General features: G+C 44.6%; 2 protein-coding genes across 3 annotated transcripts; one reads left to right on the top strand and one right to left on the bottom strand.

Annotated features, from left to right (window-relative positions):
* The first annotated feature begins 170 nt into the window (after positions 1 to 170).
* LOC124009318 (UDP-N-acetylglucosamine transporter-like) lies at positions 171 to 17,746 on the top strand. Of its 2 annotated transcripts, none has more exons than XM_046320985.1 (8): positions 171 to 797; positions 9,203 to 9,480; positions 9,678 to 9,832; positions 9,983 to 10,105; positions 10,400 to 10,574; positions 13,632 to 13,750; positions 15,317 to 15,450; positions 15,828 to 17,746. In XM_046320985.1, the coding sequence occupies exons 2-8, from the start codon at positions 9,270 to 9,272 to the stop codon at positions 15,919 to 15,921; spliced, it is 1,011 nt and encodes a 336-aa protein (XP_046176941.1). In that variant the 5' UTR covers positions 171 to 797; positions 9,203 to 9,269; the 3' UTR covers positions 15,922 to 17,746. The 2 variants fall into 2 exon arrangements, with proteins under 2 accessions (XP_046176941.1, XP_046176940.1); XM_046320984.1 differs by lacking the exon at positions 171 to 797 and adding an exon at positions 5,293 to 5,483.
* Positions 17,747 to 18,019: 273 nt separating this feature from the next.
* On the bottom strand, positions 18,020 to 27,109 carry LOC124009320 (protein FAM78B-like). Its single transcript, XM_046320986.1, has 3 exons — positions 25,665 to 27,109; positions 24,997 to 25,276; positions 18,020 to 19,872 (listed from the first exon to the last, which is right to left on the bottom strand). Exons 1-3 carry the CDS (start codon positions 25,997 to 25,999, stop codon positions 19,630 to 19,632), a joined length of 858 nt encoding a protein of 285 aa, XP_046176942.1. The 5' UTR covers positions 26,000 to 27,109; the 3' UTR covers positions 18,020 to 19,629.
* Positions 27,110 to 27,116: the final 7 nt, after the last annotated feature.

Below are 27,116 nucleotides of genomic sequence, written 5' to 3'. Positions count from 1 at the left end.
ACACTTGTGAGTCGACCCCCCCCCCCCCCCCCACACACACTTTCAGACACTCCATGTAATTGCGGTCAGCCAGCTGGTCAAACAGATGACTGAAATGAACGGGTCACTCTGAAAAACGAATCATGCCTCTTGAGTCAGTAAAAAGAGTCGTTCAAAAAGAACGAGTCACTTGCGTACAGCACATCGCCAGCATAACCGTGTGCGCGCTGAAATTTACGTCCACCATATGACTTTTAACATTGCCCAACAACGGGCGAAATAGCGCGAAAAGGGTGTGTCCCCTGCTAGAGTTTGCGGCAGGCGGACAAGCAATATTCACCATTGTAGAACGGATGAAGCCTGACCTGGAATGTGACGCTAACTGAAGCCGGGTAGCTTCATAAAAGCCTGAGTACATCTAGCTCGTTTTCGCAGTATACCACTCTGGTGTCGCTTTTTAAAATATATTTTTTTAAGGATAAAGTATTTTCAACCGACTTTACGTTTCCCCTGAAAAACGGATGAGGGAACTCCGATCAGGCACATAGTTTCTAAACCTCGGTTAGGGAAAAGTAAACTGAAACATGTTGATGGTTTGTGGAGGAAGGTTTCAGCCAGATGTGCAAAGAGAAACACTGAGAAAGAAACCCCACATTCCTGGAATGAACGTCTTGACATCAGCATCTCTGCCATTTAGACTATTTATTTCTGCCAGAAGTCTGTTAGACCAGTCGGAAGAGTGAGACAGTGAGAGAGAGTTATTTGAATAAATTGTCGTCATCATAAGTATTTCCCCCTGCTCACCTCTCCTACTACAGGTATGTTGCGACTCTATTCAAGTGTTTACTGTCATTCTCAACACGTGTATATGTCAAGATTCGCACGCCAGCAAGAAGCCTACTGTTGTATCTGCAACATGAGTACGGTTACATGCACACAGTAACACGATTATTGTGGTTAGTCAGATTAATATCATAGTTGGTTTGAAACGTTTACATGCTTTGCAAGAAGGACGATTTCCATAATAACCCTGTTTACATGGACACATCTAAAATCAGGCTGCCTGATGGGACTTAAAAGGGGAATAGAAACAGGTATGGGTAGCGCCGTCTTGAATTGCCATAATAAAGACTGACGTCAATGCATCAATTGGTAGGAGTGAGCGAATTGTGAGTTTTAGCATAGAGAATGAAACTGAATGCCGCCAACGGGAGGTGCCTCGCCTTTACTCATAGACTGTAAAAAAAATATTGCTTGTCCGCCATCGATGAAGTCACCCAATTGTTTCCTATTGGGATACTCAGTGGCCCATTTGAAGATCAGGAAGTGTCATTTTAGCATGTCACCATCTTGTTATATGGAGGAGATTTTGGAATCATCACATGCGCAGTTCTAGTTGTAGGAAGTTATGTTGCAGGCCAGCTCAGTGCTCCCCCTCTCATTGAGTATCTCAAGTTGGCCGACTGAGGTACTGCAGGCTGCCATTAGCAACTAAATTATTCAAACTTTGTTTTATTTAACCTTTGTTTAACTTGGCAAGTCCGTTAAGAACAAATTCTTATTTACAATGACGGCCTAACTTAGTCTGTGTGTGATTTTAAAGTGATCGGTTCAAGGACATACATCTGGTGAAATAGAAGCAATTATTGTTACCATGATTGTGTTTGATGATTTGTTTTATATCCAAGAATATTGACCATGAAGATCACCATTTCCCCAATCACGATAATGGGGCATCCTGTTTTATGGAACAATGCCTGCAGTACCGCGGACTGCCTTCAACGTCAAATCTTCGTGGCGAGGGCGCAGTTGCACTCCGCTGCCTTTACTTTCAAAATACAGTCATCCCTGTATGAAGCTTTTTGCATCATATGACGCAAAATGTATCATACGGGAATGATTTCTCTATTTAGAAAGTTACATATCATGACAACTTGATTGCTGACAAGCAAAACATTTTTGAACTACGTCAACAATGCACTAATAGTTTTGGGGTGGAATTTTTCTTTGAGGATTCCAGCTTTAAATGGTGTACGACAAATGTAGTTCCAAATAATAATAAGGTACAATATTTCAATCACATTAAATATCTAAATACTTACAGTGTATTAGGAAAGTATTCAGACCCCTTCCCCTTTTCAACATTTTGTTAGGTTACAGCCTTATCCTAAAACTGATTAAATAAATGTTTTTCCTCATCAATCTACACACAATACTCCATAATGACAAACCGAAAACAGGTTTTTAGACATTTTTAGAAATGTATTAAAAATAAACTAAAATACCTTATTTACATAAGTATTCAGACCCTTTGCTATGACACTCCAAATTGAGCTCAGATGTATCCTGTTTCCATTGATCATCCTTGAGATGTTTCTACAACGTGATTGAAGTCCACCTGTAGTAAATTCAGTTGATTGGACATGATTTGGAAAGGCACTCCATCATTCGTAATAAGTGTAAGAAGTTTGGAACCACCAAGACTCTTCCTAGAGCTGTCTGCCCGGCCTAACTGAGCAATTGGGGGAGAAGGACCTTGGTCAGGGAGGTGACCAAGAACCCGAAGGTCACTCTGACAGAGCTCCAGAGATCCTCTGTGGAGATGGAGGCAACCATCTCTGCAGCACTCCACCAATCAGGCCTTTATGGAAGAGTGGCCAGACAGAAGCCACTCCTCAGTAAATGGCGAAAGGACTCCCAGACCATAGGAAACAAGATTCTCTGGTCTGGTGAAGCATGGTGGTGGCAGCATCATGCTGTGCGGATGTTTTTCAGCGGTAGGGACTGGGATCAAGGGAAAGATGAACGGAGCAAAGTACAGAGAGACCCTTGATGAAAAACAACTCCAGAGCGCTCAGGATCTCAGACTGGGGTGAAGGTTCACCTTCCAACAGGACAACAACCCTAAGCACACAGCCAAGACAACGCAGGAGTGGCTTTGGGGCAAGTCTCTGAATGTCCTTGAGTGGCCCAGCCAGAGCCCGGACCTGAAAATAGCTGTGCAACGACGTTCCCCATCCATCCTGACAGAGCATGAGAGGAACCGCAGAGGAGAATGGGAGAATCTCCCCAAATACAGGTGTGCCAAACTTGTAGCGTCATACCGAATAAGACTCTAGGCTGTAATCGCTGCCAAAGGTGCTTCAGCAAAGTATTGAGAAAATGGTCTGAATTTTTTAAATTTAACCAGGCAAGTCAGTTAAGAAATTCTTATTTACAGTGACTGCCTAGGAACAGTGGGTTAACTGCCTTGTTTAGGGGCAGAACGACAGATTTTTACCTTGTCAACTCGGGAATTCGATCTAGCGACCTTTCACTTACTGACCCAACGCTCTAACCACCTGCCGACCTAAATATTTATGTAAATGTGATATTTCAGTTTATACATTTGAAAAAATGTCTAAAAACCTGTTTTTGCTTTGTCATTATAGGGTATTGTGTAGGTTGTTGAAATATATATTTTTAAATCCATTTTAGAAAAGGCTGTAACGTAACAAAATGTGGAAAAAGTCAAGGGGTCTGAATATTTTCCGAATGCACTGTACTTCAAAATGTTTGAAAGAAATGAATACAGTATTTGAACCCAGGTCTGGTTCCTAAGAAGGCAGAGTGGTGTGTGTGTGTGTGTGTGTGTGTTAAGATGACTGTGTATGCATATGTGTGTGTGAAGGTCAGCTTTCTTGCAACCCAGTGCTTTGACATCCCTACACCCCTTCCCCTCCCCTTCCCGGTATACACACACAGAGAGGGATTATGTGGCCACTCCCCACTAGCAGCAGCTGGAGAGTGTCTACATAATGAGGCCACTGTGTTGTTGCCTCGTCACCACTCTGCTCTCTCACCGTTAGCCCGACTTGCTCTCTGCACCTACGTTACCTACTCACTAATATTAGAGCATGTACACATTTATTTTCCATTTTATGCTACAAAGTAGGCCTAACTAATATAAGTCGCTCTGGATAAGAGCGTCTGCTAAATGACTTAAATGTAAATGTAAATGTACTTATGAAATTGCTGCTTCTCTCCCAGATGAAGTTCCAGTGGCTGTTGTGTGCAGTTAAACTGGAGATTACTTAGCCTACACAACTGGGTTTACTGAGAGTGAGAGTGAGACTTAACTGAGATGATTTACAAATAGTTGAGCACTCATTTCCATCGTTTGCATATACACTACATAGACAAAGGGATGTGGATACGCTTTCATATTAGTTGCTCACGAGTGTATAAAATTGGGCACACAGCCATGCAATCTCCATAGTCAAACATTGGCAGTAGAATGGCCCGTACTGAAGAGCTCATTGACTTTTTCAACGTGGCACCGGCATAGGATGCCACCTTTCCATCAAGTCAGTTCTTCAAATTTCTGCCCTGCTAGATCTGCCCCGGTCAACTGTAAGTGCTGGTATTGTGGAAACGTCTAGGATCACCAACGGCTCAGCCATGAAGTGGTAGGCCACACAAGCCCACAGAACGTGGCCACCGAGTGCTGAAGAGCGTAGCGTGTGAAAATCGTATGTCCTCGGTTGCAACACTCACTAACGAGTTCCAAATTGCCTCTGGAAGCAACGTCAGCACAAGAACTGTTCGTCAGGAGCTTCATGAAATTGATTTTCATGGCCGAGGAGCTGCACACAAGCCTAAGATCACCATGCGCGATGCCAAGCATTGGTTGGTGTGGTGTAAAACTTGCCATCGTTGGACTCCTCCGGAGCAGAGAAATATGTTCTCTGGAGTGATGAATCACGCTTCACCATCTGGCAGTCCAACGGCTGAATCTGGGATTGGCGGATGCCAGGAGAATGCTACCTTCCCAAATGCATAGTGCCAACTGTAAAGTTTGGTGGAGAAGGAATAATGGTCTGGGGTTCCGGCTAGGAATAATGGTTTCATGGTTCAGGCTAGGCCCATTAGCTCCAGTGAAGGGGACATAACTCTACAGCATACAATGACATTCTAGATGATCTGTGATTCCAACTTTGTGGCAAGTTTTGGGAAGGCCCTTTCCTGTTTCAGCATGACAATGCCCCCGTGCACAAATGGTTGCTAAGCTTTCGGTCGGTCGACCTTCATCAGAGCATCACATTTTGCCCTTGAAATTAAGTTCCCTGAATGCACTCAAAAGAAACCCAACGCCTGACAATCTTGGTTGGTGACATTGTAGTGGTGGGTTGAGACAGGGGAGCCTGAAATAAACTAGGACTATGGGTAACAGAGTTAAAAACAGTGCCTGCCTGTGAGTGTGCTTACAGCTGGCCCAGTCAGCATGCGTAAACAACTTACAGTCCACGACTGGGGCCCTGCCCTTACAGGATTTTGACATAGCTCTTGCAACACCACTGAATATCCTTCTCCCATCCGGCTCACCAGTCACCGAGCGCTAAGCACATGGGAAGGAGTGGCAGCCTGCCTCTCTCCTCTGCTCAAATCTCTTCTCTAGCTGGCCAAGGTGACACAGCTGACTTTACCTCCAGGAGCCACGTTGCCTCCTCAGCCGTCCTTCTATGGTTTGTCTTGTTTTATTGATTGGGGGTGGGGTAGGGGGTTGACGGAAGGGTATTAGCTCAGGAGTGGATGTTCCTAGGTGAGGCCAACCGTAGCCTAAGGTTATGAGTTGCTCAGGAAAGGTTTGGGGAGTTTTTTTGTAGCTCAAGACACACCGGTAGGATTGTCAAACATTTTCCTGCTGACAGTACTCTTCTGTGTTCACACAGCAAAGACCTGAAGTCGTCAGCCACTCAGCCGTGTTAGAATACTCCAAACCAGAAGGTGGCAGTACCTTTGTTTGGCAATGCAAGTCTGTGTGTGTTGCTTATGTTCTGGATTCCAATATTAGCTATTGCAGAGAATTACCAGCGACTGAACAGTATGATATTATTATGATATTTACGTGCCGATACTATATGTATTGGGGTTCAATACCGTGTTTTTATTGCGATTCGATGTTCCAAATACATTGCTCACCAAATGTCTGCTGCAGAGGGATAAGCGAGAGCCAAGATTGAGATTGAGAACAAGCTATGAAGGAAACATACTGAACTTTTGGTTCATGTACTGCCAACTAGCGCAAAAATAATATTTGGTATTGTCCATTTGATATATCGTCAAAAATAATATCCTGATATGTAACTGTATAGGTTTTTTTTTCTTCTCCCCCCCCCCATCACAAATGTTAGCTAGCTGTGCTAATGTTGCTATTTTGTAGAAAGCCCTTGTTGATCGTAGCCAGATGGCTACAGCTAGATGTCTACCTAGCAAGATGACAAAGAAACTATTTAATTCACTGTCACAGGAGTCGCTACAGCGCGATAGGACAAAGACATCCCTGCCGGCCAAACCCTCCCCTAACTCGGACGACGCTGGGCCAATTGTGCGTCGCTTTTTGGGTTTCCCGGTCGTCTCCCGGTCGTGGCCGGCACGGGTCTCGAACCAGCATCTGTAGCAATGCAGTTTGCACTCCGATGCAGTGTCTTAACACCATGCCCAAACCGGCAACTTGATTTTGTCCCCCCCACGTCAAACGCGATCGCGACATGCAGGTTGAAATATCAAAACAAACACTGAACCAATTATATTCATTTGTGGACAGGTTGAAAAGCATTAAACATATATGGCAATTTAGCTAGCTAGCTTGCTGTTGCTAGCTAATTTATCATGGGATATATAAAACGGTTAGCCGAATCGTTTCTAGTCATCTCTCCTCCTTCCAGGATTTTTCTAAAAGCCAATGAGGAGATGGGAGAGGCAGGACTTGTATCGCGTTTGGCGTCACAAATAGAAGCAACTTCTATTTTAGCGCCTGGCAACGCAGATGCATCGTTGGCGTGCACAAGCAGTGTGGGTGCAATGATTGAATAACATGTATGTGAACATTTATTTTGCAGCGCTTGCGCACGCGACACGTCCAGTTTGGGTAGTGTGTTAGACCGCTGCATATGGTTCCATAGCTCATTTGGCTCAAACACATTAAGAAGGAAAGAAATTCCATAAATTAACTTTTGACAAGGCACACCTGTTAATTGAAATGCATTCCAGGTGATTAACTGATGAAGCTGGTTGAGAGAATGCCAAGATTGTGCAAAGCTGTCGTGAAGGCAAAGGGTGGCTACTTGAAGAATCTAAAATCCCAAATATATTTGGATATGTTTAACACATTTTTTGGTTACTACATGATTTCGATATGTGTTATTTCATCATTTTGATGTCTTCACTATTATTCTACAATGTAGAACATAGTAAAAATAAAGATAAACCGTTGAACGAGTAGGTGTGTCCAAACTTGACGTTGATGGAGATGTCATTTTCCTGACACCACTCCCCCAGCGTCACCATTGTACCAGGGCCCTTATTTGTCTTCTATAGGTTTGAGAGATTTTGCCTTGTTGTCTGTTACCAAAAACCCACATCATTTTGGGATTTTTTTTCAGGGAGGATAAAGAAAAGTTCAAACAAGTAACATATAAAGGTAGACCTACCAAATAGTTATAGTATTTTTACTGATCATTTGGTTTATGATCTATGAAGTGATTTAAAACTTGTAATAACAGAATCACCAAGAAATCGGTAACAGAATGACTGAATTGGCTACAATGGGAATTCATGGTAATCACAAATCGCCTTTGGTCACTTGCTACTGTCCTCCCTTCCATTGTAATACTGTTATGTTCAGCTCATAACTGTTCTCTTTCTGTTATGTGGTGGTCAAAGCAAGAGTGTGAGTCTGGACAACCCCTCCCCCTTTCTCTCTTCTCTTTCCCCAGTTAATGTCACCTCTCCCGGCTCTTATTGACACCTACCCATGGCTCTTATTGACACCTACCAATGGCTCTTATTGACACCTACCCATGGCTCTTATTGACACCTACCCATGGCTCTTATTGACACCTACCCATGGCTCTTATTGACACCTACCCATGGCTCTTATTGACACCTACCCATGACTCTTATTGACACCTACCCATGGCTCTTATTGACACCTACCCATGGCTCTTATTGACACCTACCCATGAGGCCCCCCTTTGTTTTATGTAACCACCCCTCTCACCCACTGAGCACCAACTGACAAAGGAAAAGTTGACATTTTATCAGTCCAACTCTGAACCAATCATAGACATCCGTTTCACAATTTTGGACAGCACAGTACTGTACTGTACTGAAATATGCTGTACTGTGATCTGAGACATATTTTCAATCTTAATTTGGAGTAGATATTTAAGAGTTTTTGGGAAAACATGGTCACGTTAAAAACTGAGTGAGATTTGACCGTCATTCTGTTACCAAACTTCACATCTGCATTGTTTTTTTTTAGTAAATGTGTTTGTGTAAAATGGGCAGTTGTATGGTTTAGCTTTGCTATCAACGGTTCTTGTTTGGCATACTTTTCTCATAAAAAAATCAATCTTGAGTCTCTGTGTGTCATTCTGTTTCCGTGGAATTGCCCTGAAGTCTATCATTGTATTTATGTAATTAAGTTCTAACTCTCAGTAGTTAATAGTTGAATGACTGTTTTGTCTTTTTTGGGCTTTTGAACCACTGTACACAGATGAGACTGAATGTTATAGTACTTACTGTATGCATGTTTGAGTTGGCATGCCATGCATACTGGTATTTCAAGTATGCATGTGGTCTGTTTGTGTTTTGCCTACTCTGTTGTCATCGTCAAGCCAAACATAGCATGACAATTCCATAAGGAGTTGGGAAAAAAGAGCAGAAACTGGCACCCAGGATAGTCTGTCCTCCATTTCTAGTGGCAAGCTCTTTTTTTGGTGTTCACCATGTTTCTTGTGGGTTAGACTCCTCCACCGTTAATTCACATGTTTACTGTGTAAGGCCTAAATACAAGTGATTGTGCAATTTGGGTTGATGAACAATGTTCCCTGCGAATATGTGTATTTGGCAGCTTGACTTCTCAGCAACATTTTTCATTGGATATTGATGCATAAACCATACCGAGTCAAATCAATCAGTTGGTAGCACTTCTCGAAACGAACAACACAGCTTCGTAGTATTCCACCCAACTGCCTTAAACTCACTATAACATAAATTAGATTTTTGGTCACGCGTAAACAAAATCTTTTCGAAATGCTATGAAAATTCAGAACTTTTATTTATAATTACCAAGGGATTGCGTGTGTTAAATAGCCGCCTTCCAGCCTAACCCAGCCTGTGTCCTCACTGTCCTGTATGTGTGTCCCACAGCCTGTCTCACTGTCCATCTCTCCCACAGCCTAACCCAGGGTTTGTCCCCTCTGGCCTCGCCCCCTGGCTCTGAGGAGTCGTCCTGCCACGTCTCCATGTCGTTGCCCTCAGCCTCCCAGTCCCAGTCGCGGCTGAAGTACGTGTCCCTGGGAGTGCTGGTGCTGCAGACCACCTCGTTGGTGCTCACCATGAGGTACTCGCGCACGCTGCTGGGCGAGGGGCCGCGCTACCTAGCCTCCTCAGCCGTGGTTTCGGCCGAGCTGCTCAAGATCCTCACCTGCCTGCTGCTCGTCTTCTACGACCACAGTGGGTATAGTGATCGATCTGGCTGTCCGGCCGCCTGGCTTTCTGTCTGTGACACAGTGAATGGATAAACAATGACAACACAGAAAATACAGTCTCTTTGTCTATCTATAGGATCTATGCTACAGTCTCTTTGTCTATCTATCTCTTTCTTAGGATTCAGTGTATGGGTGTTAAATCTCTGTTTCTCTTCCTGTCAGGCTTCAGTGTTCGGGCATTGAATCGTGTGCTGAATGAAGAGATTCTCAACAAGCCCATGGAGACGTTGAAGCTGGCCATCCCATCAGGCATCTACACACTCCAGAACAACCTGCTTTATGTCGCCCTGTCCAACCTGGATGCTGCTACCTACCAGGTGAGAGACGTGACGTGTGCGCGCTTGTGTGTAGCAACATGTATAAGGGGAACAAAAGTGGACCAAGAATGGCGCCCTGAGGGACTCCACACTGCATTTCTTGACCAGTTTTGACTGGCAGGAATTTAAATTGATATTGTCCCCAACCAGGTGACGTACCAGCTGAAAATCCTGACCACGGCCCTGTTCTCAGTGTCCATGCTCGGGAAGAGACTGGGGCTCTACCAGTGGCTATCTCTGCTCATCCTCATGACTGGTATCGCTCTCGTACAGGTGACAAGATTAAACACACCCCACAAGTCAATAACTTCTCATTCATACCAAATCTAATTGGTTGGTCTGTTTGGATGTGTTTTTGTCAGACTAGTCAAGTGTTCACATTAGGGAGGCAGAAGTCTAAACTTTTCACAGGTTCACAGGTTTTTCCGAATCATTTGCATAAATCAGTGGTAACACGATCTCCATGAAAGGTTTCCAGGATTTTGCAACCATACTCCACATGCGCATCCTTGTTTGTGGATGTTACATACTGAATGTTGTTGATGTACTGTGTGTTTGTCTCCACAGTGGCCTACAGAGTCTCTGGGTGGGCCATCTTCGAAGCCTCTGTCTGCAGGCTCCCAGTTAGTCGGTGTGATAGCCGTACTAATAGCCTGCTTCTCCAGTGGCTTCGCTGGAGTCTACTTTGAGAAGATCCTCAAAGAAACCAAACAGAGTGTATGGGTCCGCAACATCCAGTTAGGTCAGCATCACTGAAATCTGTGTGTGTGTGTGTGCCCGCACACACACACACACACACACACACACACACACACACACACACACACACACACACACACACACACACACACACACACACACACACACACACACACACACACACACACACACACACACACACACACACACACACACACACACACACACACACACACACACACACACACACACACACACACACAATCACCATATACGCCGCTGATACTATTTATAATATTTATCCTGCTGCTAAGTCACTTCTACCTCTGATTACATCTACATACTATAACTACCTCAACTATCACCAGTATCCTTGCACATTGATATTGGTACTGCTATTGACCTTGTATATAGTGTATATTCTCGTTTTTTCTTGTGTGTATTTTACCTGACTTAGTATTATTGATTCTATGCTCTTTTTAAGACACTTTTCGATATCGTTTTTTTATTGAATACTGCATTGTTGAGTAAGAGCTTGCAAGTAAGCATTTCACTGTACTGTTTTTCACCTGCTGCATCTGGGTCAGATGATTTAGACCCTTTAAGGTTGCTGCTCCTATCATCGCAAAGCCTATCTCCAGTTCGTCCTTTATTTAAAGGGGAGATCAAGCTGATCCTAAATGTTATAGGCCTATTTCTATTTTGCCCTGTATATCAAAAGTGTTGGAAAAACTTGTCAATAATCAACTGACTGGCTTTCTTGATGTCGGTAGTAACCTCTCGGGTATGCAATCTGGTTTCCGCTCAGGTTATGGATGTGTCACTGCAACCTTAAAGGTCCTCAATGATGTCACCATTGCCCTTGATTCTAAGCAAAATTGTGCTGCTATTTTTATTGACTTGGCCAAAGCTTTTGATACGGTAGACCATTCCATTCTTGTGTGCTGGCTAAGGAGTATTGGTGTCTCTGAGAGGACTTTGGCCTGTTTTGCTAACTATCTCTCTCAATGAGTGCAGTGTAATAAAGTCAGAAAAATCTGCTGTCTCAGCCACTGCCTGTCACCAAGGGAGTAGCCCAAGGCTCAATCCTAGGCCCCACAATCTTCTCAATTTATATCAACAACATAGCTCAGGCAGTAGGAAGCTCTCCATTTATATGCAGATGATACAGTCTTATACTCAGCTGGCCCCTCCCTGGATTTTGTGTTAAATGCTCTACAACAAAGCTTTCTTAGTGTCCAACAAGCTTTCTCTACCCTTAACCTTGTTCTGAACACCTCCAAAACAAAGGTCATGTGGTTTGGTAAGAAGAATGCCCCTCTTCCCACAGGTGTTATTGCTACCTCTGAGGGTTTAGAGCTTGAGTTAGTCACCTCATACAAGTACTTGGGAGTATGACTAGACGGTGCACTGTCCTTCTCTCAGCACATATCAAAGCTGCAGGCTAAAGTTAAATCTCGACTTGGTTTCCTCTATCGTAATTGCTCCTCTTTCACCCCAGCTGCCAAACTAACCCTGATTCAGATGACCTTCCTACCCATGCTAGATTACGGAGACATAATTTATAGATTGGCATGTAAGGATGCTCTCGAGCGGCTAGATGTTCTTTACCATTCGGCCATCAGATTAGCCACCAACGCTCCTTATTGGACACGTCACTGCACTCTACACTCCTCTGTAAACTGGTCAAATCAAATTTTACTTGTCACATACACATGGTTAGCAGATGTTAATGTGAGTGTAGCGAAATGCATGTGCTTCTTGTTCCGACCATGCAGTAATATCTAACAAGTGATCTAACAATTTCATAACAACTACCGTATACACCCAAGTGTAAAGGAATGAGCGATAGCCGAACGGCATAGGCAAGATGCAGTAGATGGTACAGTATTTAAATATGAGATGAGTAATGTAGGGTATGTAAACATTATATAAAGTGGCTAGTGATACATTTATTACATCCAATTTTGTATTATTAAAGTGGCCAGAGATTTGAGTCAGTATGTTGGCAGCAGCAACTCAATGTTCGTGACGGCTGTCTAACAGTCTGATGGCCTTGAGATAGAAGCTATTTTTCAGTCTCTTGGTCCCAGCTTTGATGCACCTGTACTGACCTCACCTTCTGGATGATAGCGGCGTGAACAGGCAGTGGCTCGGGTGGTTGTTGTCCTTGATGATCTTTATGGCCTTCCTGTGACATCGGGTGGTGTAGGTGTCCCGGAGGGCAGGTAGTTTACCCCCGGTGATGCATTGTGCAGACCTCACTACCCTCTGGAGAGCCTTACGGTTGTGGGTGGAGCAGTTGCCGTACCAGGCAGTGATACAGCCCAACAGTGTGCTCTCGATTGTGCACCTATAAAAGTTTGAGTGTTTTTGGTCATCTCTGTATACCTGTCGCAAAACCCACTGGTTGATGCTTATTTATAAAACCCTCTTAGGCCTCACTCCTCCCTATCTGAGATATCTACTGCAACCCTCATCCTCCACATACAACACCCATTCTGCCAGTCACATTCTGTTAAAGGTCCCCAAAGCACACACATCCCTGGGTCGCTCCTCTTTTCAATTCACTGCAGCTAGCGACTGGAACGAGCTGCAACAAACACTCAAACTGGACAGTTTTATCTCTCCATTCAAAGACTCAATCATGGACGCTCTTACTGACAGTTGTGGCTGCTTTGTATGATGTATTGGTGTCTCTACCTTCTTGACCTTTGTGCTGTGGACTTTGCCCAGTAATGTTTGTACCATGTTTTTGTGCTGCTACAATGTTGTGTTGCTACCATGTTGTTGTCATGTTGTGTTGCTACCATGCTGTGTTGTCATGTTTTGCGGCCTCATGTTGTCGTCTTAGGTCTCTCTTTATGTAGTGTTGTGTTGTCTCTCTTGTCGTGATGTGTGTTTTGTCCTATATTTTTTATTTCATTTATTTTTAATCCAAGCCCCCGTCCCCGCAGGAGGCCTTTTGGTAGGCCGTCATTGTAAATAAGAATTTGTTCTTAACTTACTTACCTAGTTAAATAAAGGTTATATAAATAGATGCAAATAAAGTATCCTGTGCATGTGACAAATAAACTTTGATTTGATCTCCCTCTCCTAGGTTTGTTTGGTCTGGTGTTTGGTCTTATTGGAGTGTTTGTGTACGATGGAGAGAGAGTGAGGGAGTCCGGAGTGTTCCAAGGCTACAACTCACTCACCTGGACCGTTGTAGCCCTGCAGGTACTGTAAATATGCTTAAGTTCTAGTTTCAAAAAGCGCATACATTTAATTATAACGTAGGCCAGGGGTCGACAATCTTTTTTTGTGTGGAGTGCCAATTTGACAATTCCATAGCTTGCTGAACAGAGGCGCGCTGTCCTTTAGCTCCACGGACTTCATCTTGGAACACAGATTCTCTTGGTGAGTGACGCAGTGGCATTTAACCACGGGGTGGCCAATCTTCTCTTCAATCAGCTTTGCGAATCCTTTGTTTCCCCACCATAGCGGGGGCACCATCAGTTGTAATAGCGAATGTGTTTTTAATATCGACAACCCCTCTCAAAATGATCGGTGAAGGCTCTTGCTACGTCTTCTCCTTCAGTAGTACCATGCATGGGTTTAAGACAAAGCAGCTCCTCACGTACCTGCTCGGAGTCACAGTGTCTTGCAACAACTGTCAGACGTGGAATGTCATTCACATCCACACTCTCATCAAGAGCCACACTAATCAAAGCAGCCACAACAATGTGTCGGAGGAAACACAGTTCAACTGATGCCTGGGGTCAGCCTGCAAGCGCCCAGCCCACCACTGGGAGTCACTAGAGCGCTTGATTTTTGACTGCATGTAGATTTCTAAACACACTGCTTTGCTTTTCATACCTGGACAACGCCCTTGTGATTCATTCTGCCTTGTCCCCCTCATCCTTGACGTTTTTCCTCATGTCTCCTTTCAAAAGGATGGGGAACACACTTAATGCCCAACAAACAAGGTTTACAACAGACCGGTCCTTCAGTTCAACGAATCCATATTCCTTTGTCCAAGAAGCATTTACATTTTTCTTTGCTGATGACATTTTGTGCCCTGAACTTTTCAAAATAACTAAAGAAGGCTTACTAGTTGCTAGCAATGTGAAAATGAACCTCATCTTCAGCGCTGCCTTGGGATTTAAATTTGGCGGGAGAGGCGAGGTGGGTCGTCTTGCCTTGAACTAATAATATGAAACTCCTGCAAAATCATGAAAGCCCATTGGCTAATCAGGAATTACATACCTTGGGAACTACTACATTGCAGTACCAATGCAATATCAAAACCATTGCATTCAATTTCAAATATTTTCTCCAGTTAAAAAAATAAACTGGCAAAAATAAGTGAGGAAAAAATATCTATACCACTGTTTTAATTTTGTGGGGTTGCTTGCCAAGCCTTGGTGTGCCAAGCCTTGGTGTGCCAAGGCAAATACCGTCGCATGCCAAGGCTGGCACGCTTGCCTTACGTTGCCGACCCCTGACGTAGCCCATACAAACCTGATTTACTGTAAAGTGAGGTAAGCCAGCGTAAAAGGAAGTGAACCTCCTTATAAAAAATACCTTAACAACCTTTACTCTGCCTATTCTGACTATTCACTCTAGGTGTGTGTGTACACACTTGTGTGTGTGAGAGAGAAAGCAAGAGTAAATGAGAAAGAGGCAAAGTAAGTGTACGTGTGTTCATGCATGAACGCCTATGTATTTGTGTGTATTTTTATGTGTGACTGGTTGTGTGTATTGTGTCTTCCATCAAACCCATGTCCTCTTGTGTGTTTCCAGGCTCTGGGCGGGTTGGTCATAGCAGCAGTCATTAAGTATGCAGACAACATCCTGAAGGGCTTCGCCACGTCACTCTCCATCATCCTGTCGACACTCATATCCTACTTCTGCTTGAAGGACTTTGACCCTACCAGGTACACAAACACACTTTCATAAATCATTTGGGCAGGTCCATGTTGGACTAAAGGTTCACGTCTCCACAGACTTCAGGGGTAAAATATAGATAATAATAATAAGAAGAAGAAACGATACAAATCAAGGACATTTTCACACATACCTGTATTATCTAGATCCTGGAGCATTTGATACCCTGATCTGTGCTATGAAGCATATTTGAAACGCAAACAAATCCTGGCCTAAACCAATCCCTGTCCCTGCCCAATTTCCAGGACCAGAGTACCAGCAGTTCTTCAAGGCATCCGCACCAGGAAGCTGAATTCATATGTGAAAACGCCCTGATTATGCATCTCTGCCCATAGCTCTAACAACGTCTTCTTTCTCTCTCTCCCAGTGTGTTTTTCCTGGGAGCAATGCTGGTCATTGCTGCCACCTTCCTCTATGGCTATGAGGGCAAGAGGCCTGCCATCAACCACAGCAAAGTATAGAGGGTCTCCCCTCCACCACCCCACAGCCCAGGAACCCCAAAGAAGAGACACACGGAGCAAGATGGAGGGAGGAATATGTTGCCAGGAAGTGGTGCTGAGCAATTAACCAAAATGTCGGTTATTTTTCAGTTTTAAAACAACTAACTGACCGACCTTAGTTCAATTATTTGAATTTCATTCCATTTTATTTTTAATTTCTTTGCTCAATACACACAATGCGCCGCAGTTTCTATAGAGATAAATAAGACCATGCCAGAACTGTGCGATGTAGTAAGGAGTTGTAGTTTCCAACAGGCCAATGTTCTTCATAGTTTAGTGCAGAAAACGTGATAATTAACTACAAAGACCATAATTCATTGCGCGGCTAGTTTTCTGGTCTGTTTCTTTTTACGCCTGCAACGTAAGAGACAGAGGGATGAGTGATCAAGAGTGCATACATCCGAGAGTAGTTGCTTCGTGAGGTATTGGTATTTAGTGGTCATAAAAGCATGCCTTATTTACTGTGAAGATCTACAAAATAGAGATTTGTCAGAGAGCATAGGCAGCAGCTCTATAGAGATGAGATGATGACTTGGAATGAAATAATAAAGTCATCAAATAAAACAAATGCAATATACACAACTAAAATATTTTATTAAAGTCATGTGAATAACTGATAGTTAATAAGCAGTAATGTGCAGTCACTACCATCATAGGTCTTTTTTATTTTATTTTTTATTTTTTAATATTCTGCGTTCCAGCATTCAACCCAGATAACATACCTGCTAAATATCTGTATGCAACTAATAACATTTGATTCGATGTAATGCATAGTGCATTTAATGTCATTTCTTTTATTTGAATTTTTCTTTGAAAATCTGAAACCAAAACGACCTCGAAAAGCAATAATCACTCAGAGCTACTGAGAAGGTCCGCGTAGTCAAGGAGGAACAGAACTCCTGGGAAAGGAGTCTAGGCGGAAGGAGTCGTAAGATGTTTCATGTACACAACAACAGGTGGGAGTCGCCTGGTTTCAAAACAAGGTTTTGATTGTCCAATACTGGTACTAGTAGTCAAGATGGAGGTCATAGCATTTCTAAAGCTCTTTGTTGAAATTCGAAGCGCCTTACGTTGCATGGGGTTAGTAATGCAACCACACTCTCCCATAGTGACGCCATCAAGTTCTTGACCGAACAGGCTCATGAATGTGACTCCACAGTTCACACTTGTATTCACGTCACACACACACACACACACACACACACACACACACACACACACACACACACACACACACACACACACACACACACACACACACACACACACACACACACACACACACACACACACACACACACACACACACACACACACACACGTCATGGAGCTGAAGAAACTATGATGCCTATGCAGGGCATATGAAGGGTTATGCTCACATGTGACCTCTCACCTCAGGGGTGATAGAGCCAAACTCACCAAAGCATGGAATCATAGGAAAATGGATTTTACAGGGAACAACGAGAATTCATCGACGAATCCAAGAATTCACTGCCAACGTTACTGTTTTTTTAATGCTCTATTTAAAAAAAATATTTGATCATGTATTTGGGGAGTAGTGGAATGGGAATTTGTAGTATGAATGTATTTTAGGGGTACTGATGGTCAGTAAGGGGGAGGACATTTAAATGAATGTAATGCCTCACAGGTTACAGCCCCTCATTTGTTTTTGAGTGACAGCTCCACCTAGTGGGAGCGTTGGGTTGTAGCACATTTACTGCAGAGGGGAGGGGTTGAGACCAATGACTGTAGAGATACTGGATGTCCTTTTATTGGGGACAAGGAAGAAAAAGATTAAAGGAAGGAATGCTTTAAACTTGCTGCTCATTGTCCGGCCATTCAGATCCAAAGAATTACACGTCCAGTTGCTGATGTTTTTATTAAAAAATGGCCTGTTGTGCAAGATAAAATGAATAAAATTAAGTGATCAAATGTCAAATAAGGGTTTAAACCGATGTTTTGTATTGAAAGAGCTTGTATTGTGGACGTTGTTTCATCTAGGTATGAAATCCCAAAGCAGGATTGTTTGATGAGTAAGAGGTCATACATTGTTTGATGTTTCTCAACAGCTGGGTCATATTCATGAGGCACTGAATGGAACAAAATGGGCGGAAACAGGGACAGACTGCCCGAACCCGTCCAATAAGAAATGCGTTTTGTGTTGGAAAAACATTTTGCTGTGGTGTGCCCTAATGAAGGCAATCCTGGTTCCTATCGAGCCCGAGATCACTGAATATGTTTGGTACCAATGCAAAAGTTCATAAACTGTTCATATAATAAATTTTCATTTCATTGTGTATCTAACATGGAAATAGCTTCCATCTTACACAAGAAGGACAATTTGTGAATGTGGATAGAAAGAGACCCAATCAACGGCAGCTATTTTGGGGACACGACAAAGCCGTCATTGTGAACATTACCACCACCCTGTCTTTCCTGATCATGTATCCTTCTATCTCTCTCGGTCAACAGTCCCTCTGTGTTTGCATAGTCTTGAAGTGGAGATGAGGGATTGGAGGCATGCAGAGAGGGGAGAAAATGATGGAGCGATGAAAAGGGATGGACAGACAGATGGGAAGGTGACGACTGAAACTGGTGAGCAGCACAGATGGAGCACGAGTCTTGTGACATTGTGTCATATGGCAGGGGCCCCTCTGAATGAACCCGCTTGCCCAGGCTATTGCCTTGATAGTGTCCTGTGGCGCTATGGCCCAATCACAAAATCCAACCACTTGCCCCTAACACAAGGCACTTGGTGTAGATCTGAAACGATTGTATAGATAAGCAATATGGTTAGGGGCTAGCAGGTTGGATTGAGACATTGGACATCCATGTAGATACTCAACTCACACCAGAAAAGCCACACCGTTTAAACCTTTCTATGTGAGTGCATAGACAGTGCATAGACATGGCACATTTAAATCAGACCACAATCAGCCCATTTAGTTTTAGACCTTTATGCCAAGTAGACGCTCTTAATAAAATCTGATTGATGGTTGAGTTTATCTTAAACTAACAGAAGATTCATATAATCTGATTTGCCTCATCACTGAAATATCTTAACAAAGTGTTCTTAAAATGTTCTATGTCAAAGGCTGTTACGTCCATAATTGGCTCTGAGGGAGTTTTCCAGCTTTCAGGATATCATGGCCAATGTAAGAAGTTCCATTCCATGTCCTAAGTGTGATCAGCTGATACAAAATACTATTCTTATTCCAGTCAAAGGCCGTTTTCTCTCTCATGCAATAAGACCTACTTGTACGATAGATTCTGTGTTCAGTCCACCTCAGTAGAACTCCGATAGCTCTGTCCCTTTCTTTCCAAAGGCAGATAGATAGAACTCTAGTACAGCACTGTGGCCGTCCAAAAACAGTCGGACTCAATCGAACGCTGATGCAGTGCTGAACCTGCCTCTGAAACCAGTCTAGCTCTATAGACTTCCGCTGTGTCAATTCCAATGCAGTCCAGTCCAGAGAAAAGACCTAAACTTTTTCACGATTTCTATCATCCATTGAACCCTGACAGTAGGTGCGAGTGAAGAGCTGCAGCTGCCATGTTTGATAAGGGAACTTCCCTTATCAAATTTCCCTAATTTCCTTCTCCTTCGATGGGCCACACTTCCTCATTACCATGAACGAATCACATTGTGTTTTCTCAGTCTTTACAACCTTATTTGGGCGGTATCACCACTAGGGGTGCCCCTCTGCGGGGCCTCCACATCAGCACTTGGGCGTCATTGGCATTGGGTCGTCCCAGGGCGTTGGGGGGTATTGGTTCCTGGTAGTTGAGAATATGGGGCTGCTCCTGGTGAGGACGGCCTACTAGGGAGGACCGGGAGCCCAGGGGCATGTCAGGGTCCACGGCGATGTCCACCCGCATCCGCCACCGCACAGTCTGCAGCACGATGCGCTCCTGGATAGTCCGAAACATAATAGTGAAGTTAACTATTATAGCAACTTATATGTAATATGCTGCAACCCAAAGTGCTTTACAGTTAGCACTTAGAGCATTGCTTCACAATCTGTAGCCTTTATTTATTTATTTTATTTTTTCATTTCACCTTTATTTAACCAGGTAGGCTAGTTGAGAACAAGTTCTCATTTGCAACTGCGACCTGGCCAAGATAAAGCATAGCAGTGTGAACAGACAACACAGAGTTACACATGGAGTAAACAATTAACAAGTCAATAACACAGTAGAAAAAAAAGGGGGAGTCTATATACAATGTGTGCAAAAGGCATGAGGTAGGCGAATAATTACAATTTTGCAGATTAACACTGGAGTGATAAATGATCAGATGGTCATGTACAGGTAGAGATATTGGTGTGCAAAAGAGCAGAAAAGTAAATAAATAAAACAGTATGGGGATGAGGTAGGTGAAAATGGGTGGGCTATTTACCAATAGACTATGTACAGCTGCAGCGATTGGTTAGCTGCTCAGATAGCTGATGTTTGAAGTTGGTGAGGGAGATAAAAGTCTCCAACTTCAGCGATTTTTTGCAATTCGTTCCAGTCACATGCAGCAGAGTACTGGAACGAAAGGCGGCCAAATGAGATGTTGGCTTTAGGGATGATCAATGAGATACACCTGCAGGAGCGCGTGCTACGGATGGGTGTTGCCATCGTGACCAGTGAACTGAGATAAGGCGGAGATTTACCTAGCATGGAATTGTAGATGACCTGGAGCCAGTGGGTCTGGCGACGAATATGTAGCGAGCCGACTAGAGCATACAAGTCGCAGTGGTGGGTGGTATAAGGTGCTTTAGTGACAAAACGGATGGCACTGTGATAGACTGCATCCAGTTTGCTGAGTAGAGTGTTGGAAGCCATTTTGTAGATGACATCGCCGAAGTCGAGGATCAGTAGGATAGTCAGTTTTACTAGGGTAAGCTTGGCGGCGTGAGTGAAGGAGGCTTTGTTGCGGAATAGAAAGCCGACTCTTGATTTGATTTTCGATTGGAGATGTTTGATATGAGTCTGGAAGGAGAGTTTGCAGTCTAGCCAGACACCTAGGTACTTATAGATGTCCACATATTCAAGGTCGGAACCATCCAGGGTGGTGATGCTAGTCAGGCATGCGGGTGCAGGCAGCGATCGGTTGAAAAGCATGCATTCGGTTTTACTAGCGTTTAAGAGCAGTTGGAGGCCACGGAAGGAGTGTTGTATGGCATTGAAGCTCGTTTGGAGGTTAGATAGCACAGTGTCCAATGACAGGCCGAAAGTATATAGAATGGTGTCGTCTGCGTAGAGGTGGATCAGGAAATCGCCCGCAGCAAGAGCAACATCATTGATATATACAGAGAAAAGAGTCGGCCCGAGAATTGAACCCTGTGGCACCCCCATAGAGACTGCCAGAGGACCGGACAGCATGCCCTCCGATTTGACACACTGAACTCTGTCTGCAAAGTAACTGGTGAACCAGGCAAGGCAGTCATCCGAAAAACCGAGGCTACTGAGTCTGCCGATAAGAATATGGTGATTGACAGAGTCGAAGGCCTTGGCAAGGTCGATGAAGACGGCTGCACAGTACTGTCTTTTATCGATGGCGGTTATGATATCGTTTAGTACCTTGAGTGTGGCTGAGGTGCACCCGTGACCGGCTCGGAAACCAGATTGCACAACGGAGAAGGTATGTTGGGATTCGAGATGGTCAGTGACCTGTTTGTTGACTTGGCTTTCGAAGACCTTAGATAGGCAGGGCAGGATGGATATAGGTCTGTAACAGTTTGGGTCCAGGGTGTCTCCCCCTTTGAAGAGGGGGATGACTGCGGCAGCTTTCCAATCCTTGGGGATCTCGGACGATATGAAAGGGAGGTTGAACAGGCTGGTAATAGGGGTTACGACAATGGCGGCGGATAGTTTCAGAAATAGAGGGTCCAGATTGTCAAGCCCAGCTGATTTGTACGGGTCCAGGTTTTGGAGCTCTTTCAGAACATCTGCTATCTGGATTTGGGTAAAGGAGAACCTGGAGAGGCTTGGGCGAGGAGCTGCGGGGGGGGGGGTGGAGCTGTTGGCCGAGGTTGGAGTAGCCAGGCGGAAGGCATGGCTAGCCGTTGAGAAATGCTTATTGAAGTTTTCGATAATCATGGATTTATCGGTGGTGACCGTGTTACCTAGCCTCAGTGCAGTGGGCAGCTGGGAGGAGGTGCTCTTGTTCTCCATGGACTTCACAGTGTCCCAGAACTTTTTGGAGTTGGAGCTACAGGATGCAAACTTCTGCCTGAAGAAGCTGGCCTTAGATTCCCTGACTGACTGCGTGTATTGGTTCCTGACTTCCCTGAACAGTTGCATATCACGGGGACTATTCGATGCTATTGCAGTCCGCCACAGGATGTTTTTGTGCTGGTCTAGGGCAGTCAGGTCTGGAATGAACCAAGGGCTGTATCTGTTCTTAGTTCTGCATTTTTTGAACGGAGCATGCTTATCTAAAATGGAGAGGAAGTTACTTTTAAAGAATGACCAGGCATCCTCAACTGACGGGATGAGGTCAATGTCCTTCCAGGATACCCGGGCCAGGTCGATTAGGAAGGCCTGCTCACAGAAGTGTTTTAGGGAGCGTTTGACAGTGATGAGGGGTGGTCGTTTGACTGCGGCTCCGTAGCGGATACAGGCAATGAGGCAGTGATCGCTGAGATACTGGTTGATGACAGCGGAGGTGTATTTGGAGGGCCAGTTGGTCAGGATGACGTCTATGAGGGTGCCCTTGTTTACAGAGTTAGGGTTGTACCTGGTGGGTTCCTTGATTATTTGTGTGAGATTGAGGGCATCTAGCTTAGATTGTAGGACTGCCGGGGTGTTAAGCATATCCCAGGTTAGGTCACCTAACAGAACAAACTCTGAAGCTAGATGGGGGGCGATCAATTCACAAATGGTGTCCAGGGCACAGCTGGGAGCTGAGGGGGGTCGGTAGCAGGCGGCAACAGTGAGAGACTTATTTCTGGAGAGAGTAATTTTCAAAATTAGTAGTTCGAACTGTTTGGGTATGGACCTGGAAAGTATGACATTACTTTGCAGGCTATCTCTGCAGTAGACTGCAACTCCTCCCCCTTTGGCAGTTCTATCTTGACGGAAGATGTTATAGTTGGGTATGGAAATCTCTGAATTTTTGGTGGCCTTCCTGAGCCAGGATTCAGACACAGCAAGGACATCAGGGTTAGCAGAGTGTGATAAAGCAGTGAGTAAAACAAACTTAGGGAGGAGGCTTCTGATGTTGACATGCATGAAACCAAGGCTTTTTCGATCACAGAAGTCAACAAATGAGGGTGCCTGAGGACATGCAGGGCCTGGGTTTACCTCCACATCACCCGCGGAACAGAGGAGTAGTATGAGGCTAAAGGCTATCAAAACTGGTCGCCTAGAGCGTTGGGGACAGAGAATAAGAGGAGCAGGATTCTGGGCATGGTAGAATATATTCAGGGCATAATGCGCAGACAGGGGTATGGTGGGGTGCGGGTACAGCGGAGGTAAGCCCAGGCCCCGGGTGATGATGAGAGAGGTTGTATCTCTGGACATGCTGGTTGTAATGGGTGAGGTCACCGCATGTGTGGGAGGTGGGACAAAGGAGTTATCAGGGGTATGAAGAGTGGAACTAGGGGCTCCATTGTGAACTAAAACAATGATAACTAACCTGAACAACAGTATACAAGGCATATTGACATTTGAGAGAGACATACAGCGAGGCATACAGTAATCACAGGTGTTGAATTGGGAAAGCTAGCTAAAACAGTAGGTTAGACAGCAACAGCCAATCAGCTTGCACGACAACAGCAGGTAAAATGGCGTTGACTAGGCAACGGGGCCAACAGATAAAACAAACAAGCAGAATGGAGTACCGTGATTAATGGACAGTCCAGCGTGCATCAGCTATGTAGCCAAGTGATCAGAGTCCAGGGGCAGCGGTGGATGGGGCAGGGGGGCTGGACTGGCGAGTGTTATCCAGGTAAAAAAAACTAACAATGACTAAATAGCTTGTAGCTAGTTAGCTGGTTAGCTTCTGGAGGTTCTTGAGTGTGTTCTAAAAAATTAAAAATAATAGCGATTCCGTATCACATTGGGTGAGGCAGGTTTCCGGAAGGTATAAACAAATTCAAAATCAAAAAGAGATAGAAAGTAAATATGGGTGTTTGGGACGCGGCGATGCAGACGGTTAGCAGGCCTGTGCTAGCAAGCTAACAGTTCGTAGATAGCTAGATAGCTAGTTGTGAAGATCCAGCTGAAAAATGTTCCGTTTGCGGTGGGAATCCGGGGAAGAATCCGGGGATGAAAAATACATAGGTCCGTTATGCTCTGGTTAGAGTCGCGTTGTTCGAACTGTCGAGAGCTTTCCGGGCTGAAGGTTAGCTGATGACCGATTAGCTGAAGACTGCTAGCATGGCTGTTGGTTAGCTGGTTAGCTTCAGTTGAGCTTCAGTTGAGGGGTTCCGGTTCCGAAGTAAACATAAATACTTTAGGAAAAATAGCTACATTGGGTGAGGCGGGTTGCAGGAGAGTATTTGGAAGCTTAGGTTTAGCAAAAAGTTTTTAAAGAGATATGCGAAGAAAAATATGTAAAAAACGACAAAGAAACGATATAAACAGGGGACACGACACGACAGGACGACTTACTGCTACGCCATCTTGGAACTACTTTGACCCCAAGGCTGTACATTTCTGTTCTTGTCTAGAATTAACACTGAGCGACAACAAAAAATGTACAGGGATTGTTCACCTCAAAATCACAGTTTGTCAGATGTTTTCAGACAAAAGTCAGACCTCAAATATGTTGGGATGAGTCCACATTGCACACCATCCGTTGTGTCGCTCAAACTAGTTAGATGGGGCTCTTTACCATTCATTTGGGATTGAGGTACATATTGTTGGATCCACACAACATATGGTGTGGGATGTGGATTTATCTTGAGATTAGATCACTTTAGAGGTCTGAAAACATCTGACAAACTTAGATATTTAAGTGAAATATCCCTTTAAGATAAAAAAAACATACAATTTAACTTAGCAGTTCACAAAATCCAAGAAAGTCCATCTTCTGAAGCATACCTTGGTGACAGAGTTGATGGCAACCAACCAGGTGATGAAGCTCTGGTCTCGGGTGATGTGTGACAGCATTGGCGTGTTGCTGTTGCTGATGGGAACGGCCCAGGTCACACTGGGGTAGAAGTTGTCATTCATGCTGACTGTGAGGTGCGACGGTTTGGACGTGGGACCCGTAAGGGTGACCGTCTCAGTGGTGTTGCCGTACCATGGGTAGCTGACCCCGTCTGAGTCGCTGATGGCCTTGACCCGGCCCTCACGGAGCTCTGGTAACTCCCAGCTGGACCTGGGGTAGTGGACATGCAGAATGTCTTTAGTAATACACAAAACAATACAACAGAACATGATACATGTGCAAAGACCTTACTTAATGGGACTCTGTTTTTATAGTAGGCCATGCACGGCTAGAATTTCACCGGCGCTCGAAATTCACCAAGGTCTACAACTGATACAAACAGACAATATTACAGCTCACATGTGACAGACTAGGATTGTCTGGCCAAGTGACTCAAGACTATGTTAGCCCACTGAACTAAATCCTAGGCCAATACACTTAAGTGCTGTGGGCGTAGTGTGTGTGTGTGTCATAGAGAGAGAGAGAGTGTGTGTGTCAGAGATTGAATGAGTGGCACTTCGAGATGACTGATGGTGGATGGCATCAACTCAGAACTTACATGCCAATGTCCCCATAAGTATTGTAGAACTCCATTTGTGTACAAGCCTGGATCCAACCCACCACCCAGGTCTCATTGCGGGGCACCGGAGGCATCACGATCCCTGCGGAGGCCCTGAAGTAAGGTGTCTTATACCGCAGCACTATGGGCGAGTTCTCCTCTATCGCCGTTGGGCACTGGTCAATGGAGGCCGATACCTCGTAGACTACAATGTTCTCCCTTCTAATGCGAGGCTTGCAGGAGATGCTCTGGATACAGCCCATGGTGCTGGCAAGTAGCAGAGTAAGCAGAACCAGAGACGAAGGGAGAAGACGATACCTGACCAGTATGCACATCAGTCCCTCTCGGATCCCATCCAGCTTTTAAATCAGTATCAATCTTTTCATTTACCCATCACTGATACGGTCAAATTACTGGGTTGAAGAAAACGAAATAGAGGCATCATTTTGAATACAGACATTGAGGCAACATTCGATATCAAATCAATACAGCAGTAGTTAAGCATTTTTCTGCACTGGGAAAACGGAACGTTAATGCGGTATGGAGAGTGAGTGTGGGGAAGGTACACTGAACAGCCCCCTGCAGCCTTCCCCGGTGTGACTGTTGTGTGCCGCACTGCCCTTGGTGCTTGTCCCCAGAAACTGCAATAGGTCCCCCTCCGGGATGCTGCTTACTCTCTGCGAGCCCGAAGTCCCACTTCCTTTTCGAGTCCACGCGTCCGGCTGCAGGTCGGTGCCCTTTGCACCTGCTTCTTCGACTCAGCGTTGTCATGTCAGTGGCGACGGGGCAGCAGGTGTGTCAATGGGGTTGTTCGGGTGCCTTTGTTTGGGTGGCTTGCATAGCCCTGTTATCTGTACGGCGCCCTCAAATGAGATAGTCTTGGTCGTCACAACAAGAAGACGTTATACAATGGCTCATATCCTACCTAAAAACCGATGATAGTAGGCTAAGTATAGCCTATAGGCTATATAAATCAACGAAACGGCGCGTGGCAGGCTATGGTTCCCTGTTGAGACAATAAATCGCCGTAGCGCTATTTCAACGTTTTCTTCATTCCATTCTTGGGATCAATGATGAGGGAAGCTCGCATCATGAATGGTGCATCATAAATGGTGAGAGAACGCAAAGAGAGATTCACAAACGTGCCCGCGACTAGGTGTGATACCCAGACGCACAGACATCCCTAAAATGTTTTGGTGACACGAATCATCCATATATAATACCTCCGTCTCCCGATTGAGCATTATTGCTCCAACTCCCTCGCTTGGTAGAGCATCATTTCCTCGACAACGGCCGCTGTTCAGTTCGGCTAGGTGCTGATGCTGGGAGGATAAGACAGCGGCAACCACAGAGGGAGAGGCGTCATTAGACGCCTGTATTGAAAAGTTTACATAATGTGGGCGTGATTTACACCCATTGGACACTCCCCCATTTGTTGCCATTGGTTGGCCA

Source organism: Oncorhynchus gorbuscha, linkage group LG22, assembly GCF_021184085.1.
Source record: "Oncorhynchus gorbuscha isolate QuinsamMale2020 ecotype Even-year linkage group LG22, OgorEven_v1.0, whole genome shotgun sequence".
NCBI lineage: Eukaryota > Metazoa > Chordata > Actinopteri > Salmoniformes > Salmonidae > Oncorhynchus > Oncorhynchus gorbuscha.
This window is presented reverse-complemented; position numbering and strand designations above follow the sequence as displayed.